The following is a 17,998-nucleotide window of genomic DNA, read 5'->3' as shown; positions in this document are numbered from 1 at the left end:
AATGTAATTAGACTTCAAATATGCAGTTTGTTCATAAAGATGAAGTGGCCGAGAGCAGCGTTACTTCGGCCAGATCTTCTGGAATTTTCCGCTGGTTCTGATGTCTCTATTTATATAAACATTTAAATGTACACAGTACACACACATATGATGTAAACGCAAACTTTTAATTTGGTTATGATTAACCACGATTACTCGATTTGACAGCACTAATGTAAATATGTTATATATTTAAATAAACAAATAAATGTAATCTGAACTCAAAGATTTAAGACTTTTTCCATGTACACAAAAGGCCTATTTCTCTCAAATATTGTTCACAAATCTGTCTAAATCTGTGTTGGTGAGCACTTCTCCTTTGCCAAGATAATCCCCCCTTTCACAGGTGTGGCATATCAAGATGCTGATTAGACAGCATGATTATTGCACAGGTGTGCATTAGGCTGGCCATAATAAAAGGCCACTCTAAAATGTGCAGTTTTATCACACAGCACAATGATGTCGCAAATTTTGAGGGAACATGGAATTGGCATGCTCACTGCAGGAATGTCCACCAGAGATGTTGCCCATGAATTGAATGTTCAATCTCTTCCATAAGCCGTCTCCAAAGGTGTTTCAGAGATTTTGGCAGTATATCCAACCGGCCTCACAACCACAGACCACGTGTAACCACACCAGCCCAGGACCTCCACATTCAGCATCTTCACCTCCAAGATCGTCTGAGACCGACCAGCCACCCGGACAGCTACTGCAACAATCGGTTTGCATAACCAAAGAATTTCTGTGCAAACTGTCTCAGGGAAGCTCATCTGCACGCTCGTCGTCCTCATCGGGGTCTCGACCTGACAGCAGCTCGTCATCGTAACTGACTTGAGTGGGAAAATGCTCACATTCAGTGGCGTCTGGCACTTGATGAATCCTGGTTTTCACTGTACAGGGCAGATGGCAGACAGCATGTATGGCGTCGTGTGGGTGAGCGGTTTGCTGATGTCAACGTTGTGGATCGAGTGGCCCATAGTTGCATTGGGGTTATGGTATGGGCAGGCATATGTTATAGACAACGAACACAGGTGCATTTTACTGATGGCATTTTGAATGCAGAGAGATACCCTGACAAGATCCTGAGGTCCATTGTTGTGCCATTCATCCAAGACCATCACCTCATGTTGCAACATGATAATGCACGGCCCCATGTTGCAAGGATCTGTACACAATTCCTGGAAGCTGAAAACATCCAAGTTCTTGCATGACCAGCATACTCACCGGACATGTCACCCATTGAGCATGTTTGGGATGCTCTGGATCGGCGTTTATGACAGCGTGTTCCAGTTCCTGCCAATATCCAGCAACTTCACACAGCCATTGAAGAGGAGTGGACCAACATTCCACAGGCCACAATCAACAACCTGATCAACTCTATGAGAAGGGGATGTGTTGCACTGCGTGAGGCAAATGGTGGTCACACCAGATACTGATCGGTTTTCGAACCCCCCCAATACATCAAAACTCCACATTTTAGAGTGGCCTTTTATTGTGGCCAGCCTAAGGCACACCTGTGCAATAATCATGCTGTCTAATCAGCATCTTGATATGCCACACCTGTGAGGTGGATAGATTATCTCAGCAAAGGAGAAGTGCTCACTAACACAGATTTAGACAGATTTGTGAGCATAGAAAAAGATTTGAGTTCAGCTCATTAAAAATGGGGGCAAATACAAAAGTGTTGCGTTTATAATTTTGGTCAGTGTATATATACACACACACAGAGTTTTACTTACACTGTAGTTGATCAAATTGGCATCAGACATGCACAGTTCGGTTTACTCAGTACTGTTATTCAACCAGCATGAATAGCGGGCATAAACTGAACAACGTGGTGTTTAAAAACAAAAAAGATGTCATTCAAATTTTCACATTAAGCTTACCCATCCGACCTGACATAGTAAAACCCTGCACCATATGACATGTCACACAATCAGCGTCACGACATCCTACTGCTCCACAGCGGGAGGAATCTATGTGTTTCTTCATTTTCCATCTGAGTGCACCATCAGACACAGGAGGTCTGCTTTCACAGAAGCCACAAAGAAGGAGCATTACAGTACTGCCGTGGCACACATCTATCAAATGAACACGGATGTGTATTTTTGAGCAATCAGCCATACACCACTTTGATGGGAACATGACAATTTGCATAACCTGACACCAGGCCACCAATATGAGTGGAGAATAAGGCAGTTAGTCCATGCAGCAGCTCTGAGGTATTAGCAAGCGAGTATTAAACCCTTCCATTTACCCAAGAGATGCAGACTTCCATTTGCGACAGGGGTAACTTCTTCGACACAGCGGCACAATAAAGTTGCCAGGGTTATCTGTGACATCGAGGGGCAAAGAAGCGTGCCGTCTTCAAAAGGAAAAGAAAGAGAGAGACATGTTCAGCTTACAAGAGGCTCTTGATGTTCGGTCATGCTTCAAACAGATCACAGTCAACAGGGAACAAATCACAGGCAAGCCGTGATGCAGTCTGAAATGCACTAAAAAAATGAAATGTACTGAATCGGAATGATGGAAAAACGCTCATGCACAATCAAACCAATTACGGTTAAAGAGATTCTCCCAAAAATGAACACTCTGCCATCATTTACTCACTCTCATTCCAAATCAATTTGACTGACTTTTTCCCATGAAATATAACGGGAGAAAAAACATAATGTACTCTTTTCTACGCAATTAAAACGAGCAGAAACCGGTGCTTCAAAATGATCAAATGATCAAAAATAATATAGAACTTGTGTACTATAGATATATATCTTCTGAATAATATCGCTCTGCATGTCTTTACCAGTGTTATTTCACCAGATTTAATGTGTGCATATCTGAAATCAAAACCAGACGATTTTAAAATCTCTTAAACAGTTTATTTTTGCATTGTCAGGTTATAATTCTTGTTGATTCTTGATAATCATTATTGTTTCATTATAAGACTTTCAAATCCTGTTCCAACTGAATGCCAGGCAATTGTAACTCACTGAAGAAGTGTGGGAAACACATCAGTGCTTATAAACCAGAAAAGCTGACCAAGGATGTCAGTGGACTGGAATATCCTGTTACTTGCATCCGGTGCGCAATGCATCTCAATGATTTCAAATCAAGGTCAGGAACTTTCGAATGTGCATAATCACAACCCACTATTAGCTGAATCAGCTCTCCTCTGGCTGAAATAATGTAAGGGGCGGACAGAGAGAAAAAATGAAGCGAGAACATGCAAGACAAACAATAATGAAAAATAAAAGAAAGACAAATATGTTTACGTAATTAACCACAGTGCTAAATTCATGAAAACTCTTCATCCACTTTCCAAGAAAAAAAAATTAAATAAAACAACATGCCCTTGAAAACAAAGGAAATCAAAAATGTAACGAGAGCAATGTTAAGACCTTTCCATAACCAGAGAGGACATAAATAGTCTAAAATCATGCCATGCTTCCTCAATTCAAAAGCTTATTTCCTGTGATTTGAATGTCTGTCGTCAAGTCTACAATAAGTAAAGTCGGTTCAGTTTAAAAACAAAATCCTGTTCTTATCCAAAACTCAGCAATATTCATGCACATATTCAGAAATATTTTGAATACCATTTAAGTATTCATAAATCATGCCTGTATTATTTTAACTACACTACCAGTCAAAAGTTTTTGAACAGTAAGATTTCTAATGTTTCTAATTTTCTCCTGCCCACAAAGCCTGCATTTATTTGATCCGAAATTCAGCAAAAGCAGTAATATTGTGAAATATTTTTACTATTTAAGATAGCTGCTTTCTATTTGAAAATGTTTTAAAATGTAATTTATTCCTGTGATCAAAGCTAACTTTTCAGCATCATTACACATGATCCTTCAGAAATCATTCTAATATGCTCATTTGCTGTTTAAGAAACATTATTATTATGATGAACATTTAAAACAGTAATTTTTTTCAAGATTCTTTGATGAAAGATCCAAAGATCAGCAATTATCTGAAATAAAATGCTTCTGTAACATTATACACTATACCATTCAAAAGCTTGGAGTCAGTATAATTTTTATTTTATTTTATTTATTTTTTGGGGGAAAGAAATTAATACTTTTATTTAGCAAGGATGCTTTAAATTGCTCAAAAGTGATGATAAAGACATTTAAAATGTTACAAAATATTTCTATTTCAGATATATGCGGTTCTTCTGAACTTTATTCATCAAAGAAATCTAATAAAACATAATAAAAGTTTTTGAGCAACAAATCAGAATATTCCAACAATTTCTGAAGGATCATGTGCCTGGAGTAACGATGCTAAAATTCAGCTTTGAAATCACAAGAATAAATTACATTTTAAAATATATTAAAATAGAACAGTTATTTTAAATAGTAAAAATATTTCACAACATTACTACCTTTGCTATACTTTGGATCAAATAAATGCAGACTTGGTGAGCAGAAAATTAAAAATCTTTTTTAAAAACTTTTGACTGGTAGTGTACATTTTTACTGTGTTTTAAGTCTTACTTTTAACATTTTGATTATTTGAACTAAATTTTAGTGTGTTTTAGCTAATATATTAAACATTTTAATCTATTATTTAACCTGTTCGGGTTTTTTTTGGAGGAAATGCTATTGCTGTTGTACCCTTTTTTAGCCGCTTCATAATGAATCTCATCAGATGGCTGAAAATGGATATTATTTTTAAGCCATATCGCCCAGCCTCAGTCCTTCTTTCCAAAAAACAAGTGATGAAACATGCAGATTTTTCTAATGTAATTCATTTTAAGTCTCCATGATTAATTAAGCAGAAGCAGATTACATCTCTTCCTGTTCAGTTTTATAATCCTCATATCAGTGCACAAGATAATCTAAAGCGCTAAAGACACAATCCCGTGAAAAGCAGGTAGCATCCGACCAGAAAATAACATCTGCCTTTCTATGCTGTGCAGCCAGTGAGGTGACATTTGGGTAATGTATGCAGAACATCTAGAAATCTTCATATTACGTCCCAAAAGGATGGCGGTATTGTAGATTACAGGAGAATTTCTCTGCCTAATCATTACTGGCCAAGGGTTAATTTGCATTTGCAATGAGTAATAATCTTTCCTAGACTATTAATGAAGGTGTATGAGAGGCTTACTGTCAGTACAATTAGATGTCATGTTCACTACAACTGCTTTTGAGAGACCAGAGATTCGAAGGAAAGCAGTAAAGCGGTTAAACGGCATCTGCGCCATCCCGGACACCTGGTAAGATTAAGTCAGTTCTACCAAACCAATTACCGGATCTTATTTTTCAATCTTATATCCAACATATAAAACCTATATTATCTCAAAAAAGCCTGATTTTTCGAAAAATTACAGCCTACCTCCTAAGTCAATATTACATGAGATTAAAAGACCAGATGTTTGCTGGATAACTGAGCCAGACATGCTTTGAATGTCATGTTTTGCTTTTTCGAATTACGAAACTTGGCTAGTCAGGCTTAAATGCGAGTATTAACATTCACAGGAGGCGACACATGCTCTTTAATCAGTTAAATGGAAATGCATGCATTCAGTATTTTGCTTAAAATGGATTCTGTTGATTGAACAAAACTTCAATTGAATTTCAATCAGAGGCACCAAGGTTCCTCATCCAGTTAATCAACTATTTGGAATTGCTAAACTTATTACATTAAATTTATATTTACCCAAAATCTCACTCTAATTTGTCACCATGGCAACAAACCAATGAATCAAATTGATCAAAATCCCAACACGTTTTTTATCATTTCCATTTTTGAATTATTAATTACCAAACAGTCCTTTTATTTTGTCTGCTTTCTTTAGTCGTCGCCACAGCATGGAGGGCTGTTTTATAAATAATTTAGCTTAAAAAAACCTTCTTATACATTCACACTCTGGGCAGATTTTGCAAGCCAGCTAATTTCCCATAAAGCACACATGTCCATTTTCAGCCTGCTAATATTAATGACTGTGCACTTCACGGGCACAAAAAAAAAAATCTTGCAATGTCACGTCAAAGCCGTTTGGTTTACAAGCCATAACCACAAGACAAAGAAGCTGTTCTCCTGAGAGACCCTGCTAACCAACGATAATCGGTAATGTCATGGGATTAAATCCCTTTGAGTTTCCGCCCTGGCTCCCATAAGCCTTCTGTTATCACCGCAGAGCAGGTTCTGGAGTTACGCAACTCCTACAACCAAACAATCACTCCTAAACTTCAAAAAAATGTCCAAAAAGCTGGCAAGAACTCAAAGCTAGCCTAAGATTAGCTTCAAGGACTAATTGAGCTGCAAAACAGCAGTGTGAGCGTCATTTTATAAGAGCTGCTCAAAAGTGATCAAAAACACACCCCTAAAAAAATTTTAAGTGATAGTTTGTCAAAAATGTTACATTTTGGCGTCACCTTCTACTTATAGAAGCCTGTTTCCGCCACTGAATATAAAATAAAATTCTCAAGGTAATTGCGACTTTTTATCTCTCAATTCTGACTTTTTTTCTCGCAGTTGTGAGTTTACATCTTTCAATTCTGATATTTTTCTCAGAATTGTGATACAAACTTGCAATTCTTTTTTTTTTTCAGGCTTCTGAGATATAAACTTGCAATTGCGAGTTTGAAAGTCAGAAATGCATGATATAAACTCGCAACTGCGAGTTATAAATTCAGAATTGCGAGATATAAACTTGTAATTCTGACTTTTTTTCTCAGAATTGCATTATATAAAGTCAGAATTGCGAGACACTCACAATTCTAAGAAATAAAGTCAGAATTGACTTTATATTATAACACGTAATTGCGAGTTATTATATTAGAATTGTGAGATATAAACGCACATTTGTGAGAAAAGAATTCAAAATTGTGTTTTTTTTATTTTGCAAATCTGACTTTATAACTTAGCAATTGTAAGTTTATATCACGCAATTATGACCACATAACTCGCCATTGCGAGTTTACATCATGCAATTCTAAGAAAAAAGGTCAGAATTGGGAGTTTATATCTCACAATTATGTGAAAAAACTCAGAATTGCGATTTTTTATCACAATTTTGAAAAATAAAGTCAGAATTGCAAGATAAACACAATAAATAGTTTATATCTTGCAATCATTCATATTCTGATTTTATAACACGTAATTGCGAGTTATGTCAGAATTGTGAGTTATAAACTCATTTGCGAGAAAGGAAGTCAGAATTTTGTGTTTTTATCTCGCAATTCTGACTTTATAACTTTGCAATTGCAAGTTTATATCACGCAATTATGACTTTATAACTCACAATTGCGAGTTCATATCATGCAATTCTGAGAAAAAAAAAGTCAGAATTGGGAGTTTATATCACAATTCTGTGTAAAACAAAATTAGAATTTCAGAATATCAATTTTAAGAAATAAAGTCAGAATTGCGAGATACACAATTCTGACTTTTTTCTCAGAATTGCAAGTTTATATCGCAATAGTTTATATTTTGATTTTATAACACATAATTGTAAGTTATTATATCAGAATTGTGAATTACAAACTCACATTTGCGAGAAAATAATTCCGAATTTTGTGGGGTTTTTTTAATCTCGCAATTCTGCGGAAAAAGTCAGAATTGTGAGATAAAAAAGTCGCAATAACCTTTTAAAATGTTTGTATTCAGTGGTGGAAAATGGCCTTCCATATCTACTTGTTCCAAACCGTATGATTTATATTTTCTGTAAAGTTGCATGGAAGAAAATAACTAAAAATGGTGGCGCATCAATACACTAATTTATACTCTGAATTATACATTGACATAATTGAAATTGCAATTTAATTGTTTATTTTTTATTTTAGTAATAATAACAATAAAAAATATCAGTTTTTTAGCTTTTATTTTTATTTTATATGCAAATATACTTTGCCAAACAAAATTAACCCAGTCATTCTAGAATGATTTTTTTTTCCAAATTACATTAATATGCATCAGTAGGCTAATATGTAATCTATATTGACATACATCACAATTTAATTTTATTTCTTTTTTTATTTTAGTAATAACAATAAACACATCTCTTTTTTTAGCTTGTATTATTATTATCTTTTATGCAGATGTACTCTGCCAATCAAAATTAACACAATCATTCTAGAATTTTTTTTTTTTTTTTAAATTAGATCAATACACTAATTTGTACTCTGAATTATATATATTGACATAACTTTTATTTTAGTAATAATAAAAATATCTATTTTTTTAGCTTTTATTTTTATTTTATATGCAAATTTATTTATTTATTTGTTTATTTATTTTTACATAATCCCCATATATATTTCAAACAATTGCAATGTTAGTTTTTTTCCAAATTGTACAGCCTTATTGCAGAGCTTCGGCAGAGTGTCATGAGTGAAAAATGATTTAATTTCTCTATTTTTCTCACATAAACCTTGTTGAATGGTTCCAAAAAAAAACTAAAATATAGTGCAAGGACCACTTTTATGGTGTTTTATGTGCTTTTTTTTTAAAACCTTGACAACCTTGATGTACTATGAATCTTCAATTCTTCATTTCTCCTTTTGTGCTCCACTGACAAAGCAAAGTCATACAGGTTTGGTATTTATTTATTTGTTTGCAAATCCATGCGAGGGGAATAAACACTATTTGTGAAAAAACCTGACCTTGAACATGTTCACACTATCAGCGAAACACATGGAGACATGATTAAATTAACATGGCCTCGTAAAAGCAGTGCTAGCAAGTCAGTAGCATGACATTGCACCGACCCTTTTCTTAAACAACATAATCTGTGTCAGGTGATTGTTTTTGATTCGGTTTCATCTTAACCCTTTGAAACTCCCTCTCACCCCGATTACCGACCCTAAATACGCCAGGCAAATTTTCATTAGTGCGAGGCCCTTGGTTTCATCCAACAGCATTGATTCATGTGTCATTTCTGCCAATATTATATTAGTGATTCAGAGAGAAATAAAAATGTCCCTGATTGAAATACCCAAGCAAAGCCAAAAGACTATTCCCATTTCTCACAACACGACCTCATTGAGCATATGTTGCTAGCAATGGAGCTGCCTTTAGCAGCACTGGCCAGCACCCAAACTACAAAACCGAGTAATTGAGTTTAAATGGTCCAGACTGATCAGCATTGTGATCACAGATCTGTTCATTCCTTTCAAATGGTTTCCTCAGATCCAGCAGACAAACCTCCATGTTACCATCAATCGTGCATGAAAGTAAAGAAGCTTTAAGCCACTGGTTTAATGTGCAGGGCTCCGATTCACTCTCCCAGCCTCTTGTGCTGTGAAACAAACCGAATCCGAGTGGCTATGCGGTTCAGCTTCACTGCACAACAATCCATCACAGATCTGCCAGTTTGAGAACGGACTGACTGCTAACACATGGCTGCCGAAAAAACAAGGCCAAGCCACAAGTGTGTCTGGAAGACCTCTGGAGATGAAAAAATGAATGAAACATGGTCTATCATTGGTATTTAACCTCCATCAGATACACCCGACCCTCTATCTATCAATTTATCTATTTATCTATCTGTGAAGGACCCATGTTTTGTATTGTTTTACAATAGTAAAAATATCTGTAGCAACAAAATATTTTGTGGTAACCTTATGTTTGTAAGTGTATCTCTGTTTCCTGCTGCAGTGACCTCTTTCACTGTGCAGATGAATCATACAGAGGTCATTATCATTTTGCTAATATATCATGGCAGAGGCAGAGAGCTTGAAGCAGTGCACCTCCATAATTCAAACTACTCTCCTATTAATAAAGTGCTAAACTTCCATCCCTAAAAGTGGTGCTGTGATAAAACTGTCCTGTGGAGTAACTCCTGATAAACCCTCACTGCCAATCAAAGGTGCTTTTTGTACCAGTCAGCTGCATTTCGCAAGGTATTTTTCACCCAAAGTTGCATCAGCGCATTCAGTGCCTTGCAAAAGTATTCATACCTTTTCATTTTTTTCCCACGTTTTGTTATGCCCCTGCCTTATGTTAAACTGTTTTAAATTACTATTTTTCCCACATCAGTCTATACTCAATGCACCATAATGACAACGCAAAACATTACATTGCATAAGTATTCATACCCTTAACTCAGTACTTAGCTGAAGCACCTTTACAGCCTCAAGTATTTTGGGTATGATGCAACAAGATTTGCACATCAACATTTGGCAATTATCTGCCATTCTTTGCCTCACCTCTTCACCTCACATCTCTGGCAGACATTTTCAGGTTTCTCCAAAAATATTTGATTGGATTCAAGCCCAGGCTCTGGCTGGGCCACTCAAGGACATTCATAGAGTTGTCTATAAGCCACTCTTGCTGTGTGCTTAGGGTCATTGTCTTTTTGGAAGGTGTTGGAAGGTTCTGAATGCTCTGGGTTTTCATTAAAGCTATCTCAATATTTTGGTGCACTGAGCTTTTCTTCTACTCTGACGAGTCTCTCAATCTCTGCAACTGAAAAACAGCCCCACAGCATGAGACTGCTACCAGCAGACTTTACTTTTGGAATGGTACTCTGCAGGTGATGAGCAGTGCCTGGTTTCCTTTAAACAGGATGCTTGGAATTGATGTTCATCAGACCAGAGAATCTTGTTTCTCACAGTCTGAGGGTGCTTTAGATGCTTTTTTGCAAATTCCAAGTGTGTTTTTATGTGTGTTCACTGAAAAGAGAATTGAGTCTTGCCACACCACCATAAAGCCCAGATCGGTGGAGTGTTGCAGTGATGTTTGTCCTTATGAAAGTTTCTTCCGTCTGCATATATGATCATGGAGCTCAACTAGAGTGACCATCAGGTTCTTGGTCACCACTCTAGCCAAGATCCTCCTCCATCAATTGCTCAGTTTGGCCAGGAGGCCAGCTCTAGGAAAAATCGTGGTTGTTTCAACCCTTTTTTTTTTAACCTCAGCGCTTGGTTTTTGCTCTGATACCCAGATAGCACATGTATGTCTACAAGATGTCTGTTAAAGATCACTTGATCTGGAAAGCATCTGCTGTATACAAACATCTGACAGACGTCTGTAAGACGTCAGTTTTACATACATTCTAAATCATAAACATCTTAAAGATATCTAATAGACGTCTATTTGACATCTGATAGGAAACGTCCTATAGACGTATTGCAGATGAGCAAACACTCTAAAAAATATGTCTTCCAGATGGAAATGTAGACATCATTTAGACGTCTCCATGATGTATGTGTGCTATCAGGGTATGCATTTCCCCCAGATAGTACACGTACATCTGCAAGATGTCTGTTAAAGATCACTTGATCTGGAAAGCATCTGCTGTATACAAACATCTGACAGACGTCTGTAAGACGTCAGTTTTACATACATTCTAAATCATAAACATCTTAAAGATATCTAATAGACGTCTATTTGACATCTGATAGGAAACGTCCTATAGACGTATTGCAGATGAGCAAACACTCTAAAAAATATGTCTTCCAGATGGAAATGTGGACGTCAATTAGACGTCTCCATGATGTATGTGTGCTATCAGGGTATGCATCCCCCCAGATAGTAGTACACGATGGAAATGTGGACGTCAATTAGACGTCTGCAAGATGTCTGTTAAAGATCACTTGATCTGGAAAGCATCTGCTGTGTACAAACATCTTAAAGACATCTAATAGACATCTATTTGACATCTGATAGGAAACGTCCTATAGACATTTTGCAGATGAGCAAACACTCTTACGTCTTCCAGATGTAAATGCAGACGTCAAACAGACATCTCCGTGATGTACGTGTGTTATCAGGGTCAGCTGTTAGACTTTTATTAAGATGTGTGTGCCTTTCCAAATCATAGCCATTCAATTGAATTTGCCACAGGCTCCTGAGCTAAATTTCAACTGTCCCAGATAAGGGTATGAATACCTATAAAATGCAATCACTTAAGTTTTTTTTTAATAAATTTGCAAGGATGTTAAAAACATGTTGAGTGTAGACTGATGTGGGACAAAGTAATTTAAAGCAGTTTAACATAAGGTAAAAACATGCGAAAAACAAATTAGTATGAATACTTTCGCAAGGCACTGTATGTTGAGTCCGGTCTTGAACCACTGATGTCACATGGACTATTTTAACGATGTCCTTACTATCTTTGGAGAGTCACAGAGCGCTTGGATTTCATCAAAACTATCTTAATTTGTGTTCCGAAGATGACGAAGGTCTTACAGGTTTGGAACGGCATGAGGGTGAGACTGTAGTTCCTGTGTATACAAAAAAAATCGCATACTATGCAAAGTACACTCACAGCATAATAATAAAACAATATTGATAGCAAGCTACTCCAAATATAGCCCTATTCTACACTCTATAAAAGCAGATGGAGTGGTAATAAAACATAAGATGTGTAAATCTGGCTGCGAGACCTCTTTTTTCTGTCTCTGTCTATCTTTTGGTCTACCTCAGATCTCTCATAACCCTGAGGGAGCCTATATTTATAGGAGGCAGTAGCAACTTCAATAGCTTTTAATAATTAATGATTTTGTGACCTGGCTGTGTAAGGCCAGCTCCACCAAACAGTAGTAAAGTCCCCACATATATTACTGCGGCTTTACAACACTCACTTTAACAGGGCACAGGTGCTTGGACAGAGCTCTGTAACCATCACTCACGTTGAAAAAACATGAGGTAGAAAGCAAGGAGGATGCTAGCGCTCAATCGAGCCGCAGATCCCCAGAGCTGCTGTCTCTGCAGTAGCCACTCGCAGTGGTTGTGAACTCCCTATAAGAAAGACATCACAGTGTGCGGCTGCTCCACATTCCCTACATCCCTTTGTAGCAGATCAGATGCAGAGGGAGAGATAGAGAGTGAACACAGTCACTGGCCACACAACAACGTAGTATTTGTGCCAACACGAAAACTTCAGACACAAAGCTGGAGGGGACTGAGAGTTATTGCCTTGTAAAGCCCACTCTGCTATGATGTGGTGGAGATTCAGAGTGATTAAGAGGAAACAGTGCACAATTAGTGAGAAGAGAGGGATTTTGGGAAAACTTTAAGTGCTGTTGTGCTGTTTCTCTCCGGCTGTGTCAGAAGCTTAAGGGAGCTATGTAGTTTGGTTTTTTTTTTTTTAAATATTTTGATGTGAATGACCTCCATATACACTAAGAAAAATTAAACAATTTTCAGTCAGAAATTGCTAGAAAATTTTCACAAATAAATACAAAGGATCAGCAAGTAACAAAGTAAAATTTAAAAGCCTGAAATAGTATTTTTTTTAAAATATACCCTTCGGATGTGCGCATCCAGAAAAACGTATATCAGAAAAGTAAACTGAAATGCTTTAAAATGCCTGATTTCAGTGTGGTACACATGATGATCAAAACCAAACATATGTTTTATGGCAAAGTACAGAGATACAAGCTGAAATTGCACAGCCCTGTTCTGGAAAAGGGGAAAGGAGGCAGCAGCTCATTTGCATTTAAAGAGACATGCACTAAAACAGCCTGTTTCTGCTTCCACTCAAAACAGGCATTTTCAAAATAATACAGTAAATTTATCTTCTATTCAGCAAGATAAATGAACTGATCATAAGTGACAGCAAAGACATTTATAATGTTACAAAAGATTTCTATTCTTGTATTCAGTGCTAATAATAATATAAAACTGACTGTAGACTGAAATAATAGCTCCGAAATCCACGTTTGCTGAATAGCGCTTTTCTTATGAAATATTTCTTTTGAATCTTCTATCCATCAGAGAATCTTAAGAAAAACCTGTCATGTTTTCACAAACATATTAAGCATCACAATTGTTTTCAATAATAAGAAAAGGACTATAGACTGTAAAGTAATGGCTCCGAAATACGCTTGCCATAATAGGAAAAAATATATATTTTAAAAACTTCTTATATTAAATATATTTATACAGAAAACAGTTATTTTATTAATATTACTTTATTATTTATAGAAAATACAGATTTTTTTTATGAACACAGCCTATAAAGAGAGCATGAGACTTTTTAAAAATTCAAATATATATATATATAAAAAGTACCTACCCCAAACTTTTAAACAGTATTATATACACATATTAGACTTTTTATTTATTTATTTATTTTTTTTTTTTTTTTTAAAGAAATTAATACTTCTATTCAGCAAGGATAAATTAATTGATTGTAAGTGATAGTGAAGATATGTATGATGTTACAAAAACTGATATATTTTTAATATATAATAAAAATATTAAAATCAGAATTTCTTTGTATATTTTAGTATATTTTTAGTATATTCAAAATATTCTTATATTAAAATATATATTTATATAGAAAACAGTCATTTAATTAATATTTTATTACTGTATTATTATTAAAAGAAAAATACAGATTTTTTTATGAACATAGCATGAGACATTTTTTCAAAAATTCAAAAATATACACAAAAAAAATTACCTACCCCAAACTTTTAAACAGTATTGTAGATATACATTTTCAGCAAGGATTAATTAATTGATCATAAGTGACAGTAAAGATATTTATAATGTTAAAAAAAATCTATTTCAAATAAATGCTATTCTTTTGAACCTTCTATACAACAAAGAATCCTGAAAAAGTGTTATATTTTCACAAAAATATTATTGAAAACAACTGACTGCAGTAAGAAACTGACTGCAGACTAATGGTAGAAATAATGGCTCTGAAATCTTTTCCATAACAGGAATAAAGTATATTTTAAAAAATATTCTATATTAAAAAAAAAAAAAAAAAAAAAAATATATATATATATATATATATATATATATATATATGATAAAAATATATATATATGTATTTTAAAAATATATATATGATAAATAGATTATTATAGAATAGATTGTCATTAATATTTAAATATTAATTCATTTAATATTTTACTACTGTATTATTTATATAATTTTTTAAATAAAATTATATATATATATATATATATATATATATATATATATATATATATATATATTTTATAATAAACACAGCCTTACTTTACAACTAACTTTTTTAAAAATTAAAAATTAAAAAAAAAAAAAAAAAAAAAAAAATATATATATATATATATATATATATATATAAAACTCGCCTACCCCAAACTTTTAAACAGTGTTGTATATATTTGTTTCTTTTTTTCAAGTATATAAAATATATATTTTTAATATATATAATATATAAATATATAAACAAAAATTATATTAATAATGAATTACAAAAAGGCTATGTGACACTACATGAAAATATGAATTTCTAAAATATTACTTTCTAAAGACAAATTTTTGCCTGCCTTCAAAAAAATCAATCAAACAGGAGGCATGGATGACAGGATGTTACCCAAACATTGGATTCAGGCATGCCTTGATACCTCCCTTCTTACGGATATTTTTTCGGATAGAAACGCATCATTTTTTCAGGTCAGCAACACAACCGCACGTTTTTGTTTCCCAGTATCTGCAAGCAACCAGTGTGTGGCCAGCTCTGCCTACTTAACCTTGGCAAAGCCACAGGCTGAGTACAGAACAGCGTGTCAGCAGAAAGCACCAGTCTTACTCTGCACTGTTAGCGTGAGCATCAGAGCGCTGGAACAGAGCCTGACAACAGCTGTGTGACACACGCACGCACCCGGAGTGGATAGGCTTCAATGGAGCAGCCTATTACAGGCACCAAATCAATGAGCAGACACATACAGAGCAAGAGAGAAAGCAGGACGGTGAGTCTAAGGGCTGAGGTGAAAATGACAGAGGGCAAAATGCTCTGGGGGACCAGGCCGAAAAACCTCCCTGCGGCTATTCTCGCTCACACACACACGTCCTTGTCTAGAAGGAACAATGTGTATTGTAGAGGACCGCTCGGTGGAAAGCAGCGGCGTGCTGATGTCATGCTGATGTATGCCACTTGCAAAGCCTGACAGCAGTGACATATTTTGGTTTGTGGTAAGGTGAATAAAGAAAACTGCAAGAGGTGACATTTCACTCTGCTCTGGTGATGGTCTAAGTCGCTGAAATTGAAACGATTTGTCAAACAGAATACACTTCATAAGTTTTATGGCAAAAAAGTGTCATCTTAAGTTACCTACAAAAATTTGTGCTTTCGAAATGATTAAAGACAAATATGAAGTTTTGTTTTTCAAAGTGTGAAGGGTTTTTCTCCTTTATTAGTACACAGACAGTAGTTATATACACTGCAAAACATATACAGAAAAGTGAAAGTTTTTAAGTTTTATTGTTTAAGTATTATTATTTAAATATAAACATTTATTTATATTTCCACATTCTTATTTAATTCTGAATATATAACCCAGCAGCACTGGCGAATTAAAAATGCCATATGTATACATACATATTTATTTTTTTAACTAATTTAATACATTAATATTCATAATAAATAACTTTTTATAATAATATAAATTTATAATGCCTGAAAATAAAACAGCACTCATATAATTGATTTTGTAACAGTGTTTTGGATGAGTGAATTTAAAAATATGTAACATAAATAAGTAAATTATTTAATGTAAAATTAAATTGAATAAAAAAAAAAAGTAAAATTAATTGAATAAAAAATGACAAATTAACTAAAAAGCATTATTAAATTAATAATACTCATAAAATACTAAATAATAAACACTATTAATAAAAATAAATGTATATATACGAGTGATGTTTTATTTTCAGGTAGCATCAGTATATATATATATATATATATATATATATATATATATATATATATATATATATATAAAAATGTACTGATGCTACCTGAAAATAAAACATCACTCACATATCAAAATAATTCTGTAACTGTCTTGAACGAGTAAATTTTAAAAGAGAAATAAATAAACAATTTAATGTAAATAAATGAATTAAACAAAATAGCCAAATTAATACAACTATATTAATAAATTATTAATACTCATAAAATACTAAATAATAAATACTATTAATAAAATAAATACTGCTGTAACCTGAAAATAAAACATCACTTATTTATCAAAATAATTTTGTAACAGTGTTTTGGATGAACAAATGTAAAAATATGTAACAGAAATAAATAAACTATTTAAAGTAAATTAATTAATTAAATAAAAAAAGACACATTAATAAAACAATTATTAATAAATTAATAATACTCACAAAATACTAAATAATAAATACTACTAATAAAAAATACTGATGCTAGCTAAAAATAATACAGCACTCATAAATAGATTTTGTAACAGTGTTTTAGACCAGTGAATTTAAAAATATGTAACAGAAATAAATACTTTAATGTAAATAAATTAAATAAAAACTGATGTAACTGATGTAACCTGAAAATAAAACATCACTCATTTAAAATGAAAAACAAAATAACTTTTTAACAGTGTTTTGGACAAACAAATGTAAAAAAAAAAAAAAAAAAAAAATAAATAAATAAATATTTAAGGTAAATAAATTATTTACATAAAGAAATTACAAAATAAAAATATTTTAATAAAGAATTAATATTTATAAAAATACTAAATAAAAAACATTATTAATAACAAATACTGACGCTACCTGAAAATAAACTTCCCTCATATATCAATTAATTTTGTAAGTGTTTTGGATGAGCGAATTTAAAAATATGTAATATAAACAAACAAACAATTTCAGGTAAATAAATTATTAAAATTTAAAAAATGACAAACTTATTAATAAATTAATAATACTCATGTAATACTAAATAACAAATACTACTAACAAAAAAATACTGATGCTACCTAAAAAAATAAAACATCACTCATATATCACTTAATTTTTATGGTGGTTTGGAAAAGTGAATTTAAAAAGAAGCAACAGAAATAAATAAACAATTTAATATAAATTAATTAATTAAATAAAAAAGTACAAATTATTAAACAATTATTAATAAATGAATAACACTCATAAAAATACAAAATAATAAATACTATTAATAAAAAATACTGATGTTACCTGAAAATAAAACATCACTCAAATATCAATTAATTTTGTAACAGTGTTTTGCAAGAAAGAAGGA

At 33.4% G+C, this 17,998-nt stretch overlaps 1 protein-coding gene across 3 annotated transcripts in view; it reads right to left on the bottom strand.

Moving 5' to 3' along the window:
* Nucleotides 1-17,998, bottom strand: part of iqsec1b (IQ motif and Sec7 domain ArfGEF 1b) — a 242,105-nt gene that overhangs the window by 154,665 nt on the left and 69,442 nt on the right. For 2 of the 3 annotated variants that reach the window (XM_051123245.1, XM_051123251.1), the window contains exon 3: nt 2,297-2,404. The exons of the other annotated variant lie outside the window; for it this stretch is intronic. In XM_051123245.1, coding sequence (XP_050979202.1) covers nt 2,297-2,404 — 108 coding nt within the window. The remainder of the gene's footprint in view (nt 1-2,296; nt 2,405-17,998) is intronic. 3 annotated transcript variants of the gene reach the window in all.

This window comes from Labeo rohita, chromosome 11 (genome assembly GCF_022985175.1).
Source record: "Labeo rohita strain BAU-BD-2019 chromosome 11, IGBB_LRoh.1.0, whole genome shotgun sequence".
NCBI lineage: Eukaryota > Metazoa > Chordata > Actinopteri > Cypriniformes > Cyprinidae > Labeo > Labeo rohita.
This window is presented reverse-complemented; position numbering and strand designations above follow the sequence as displayed.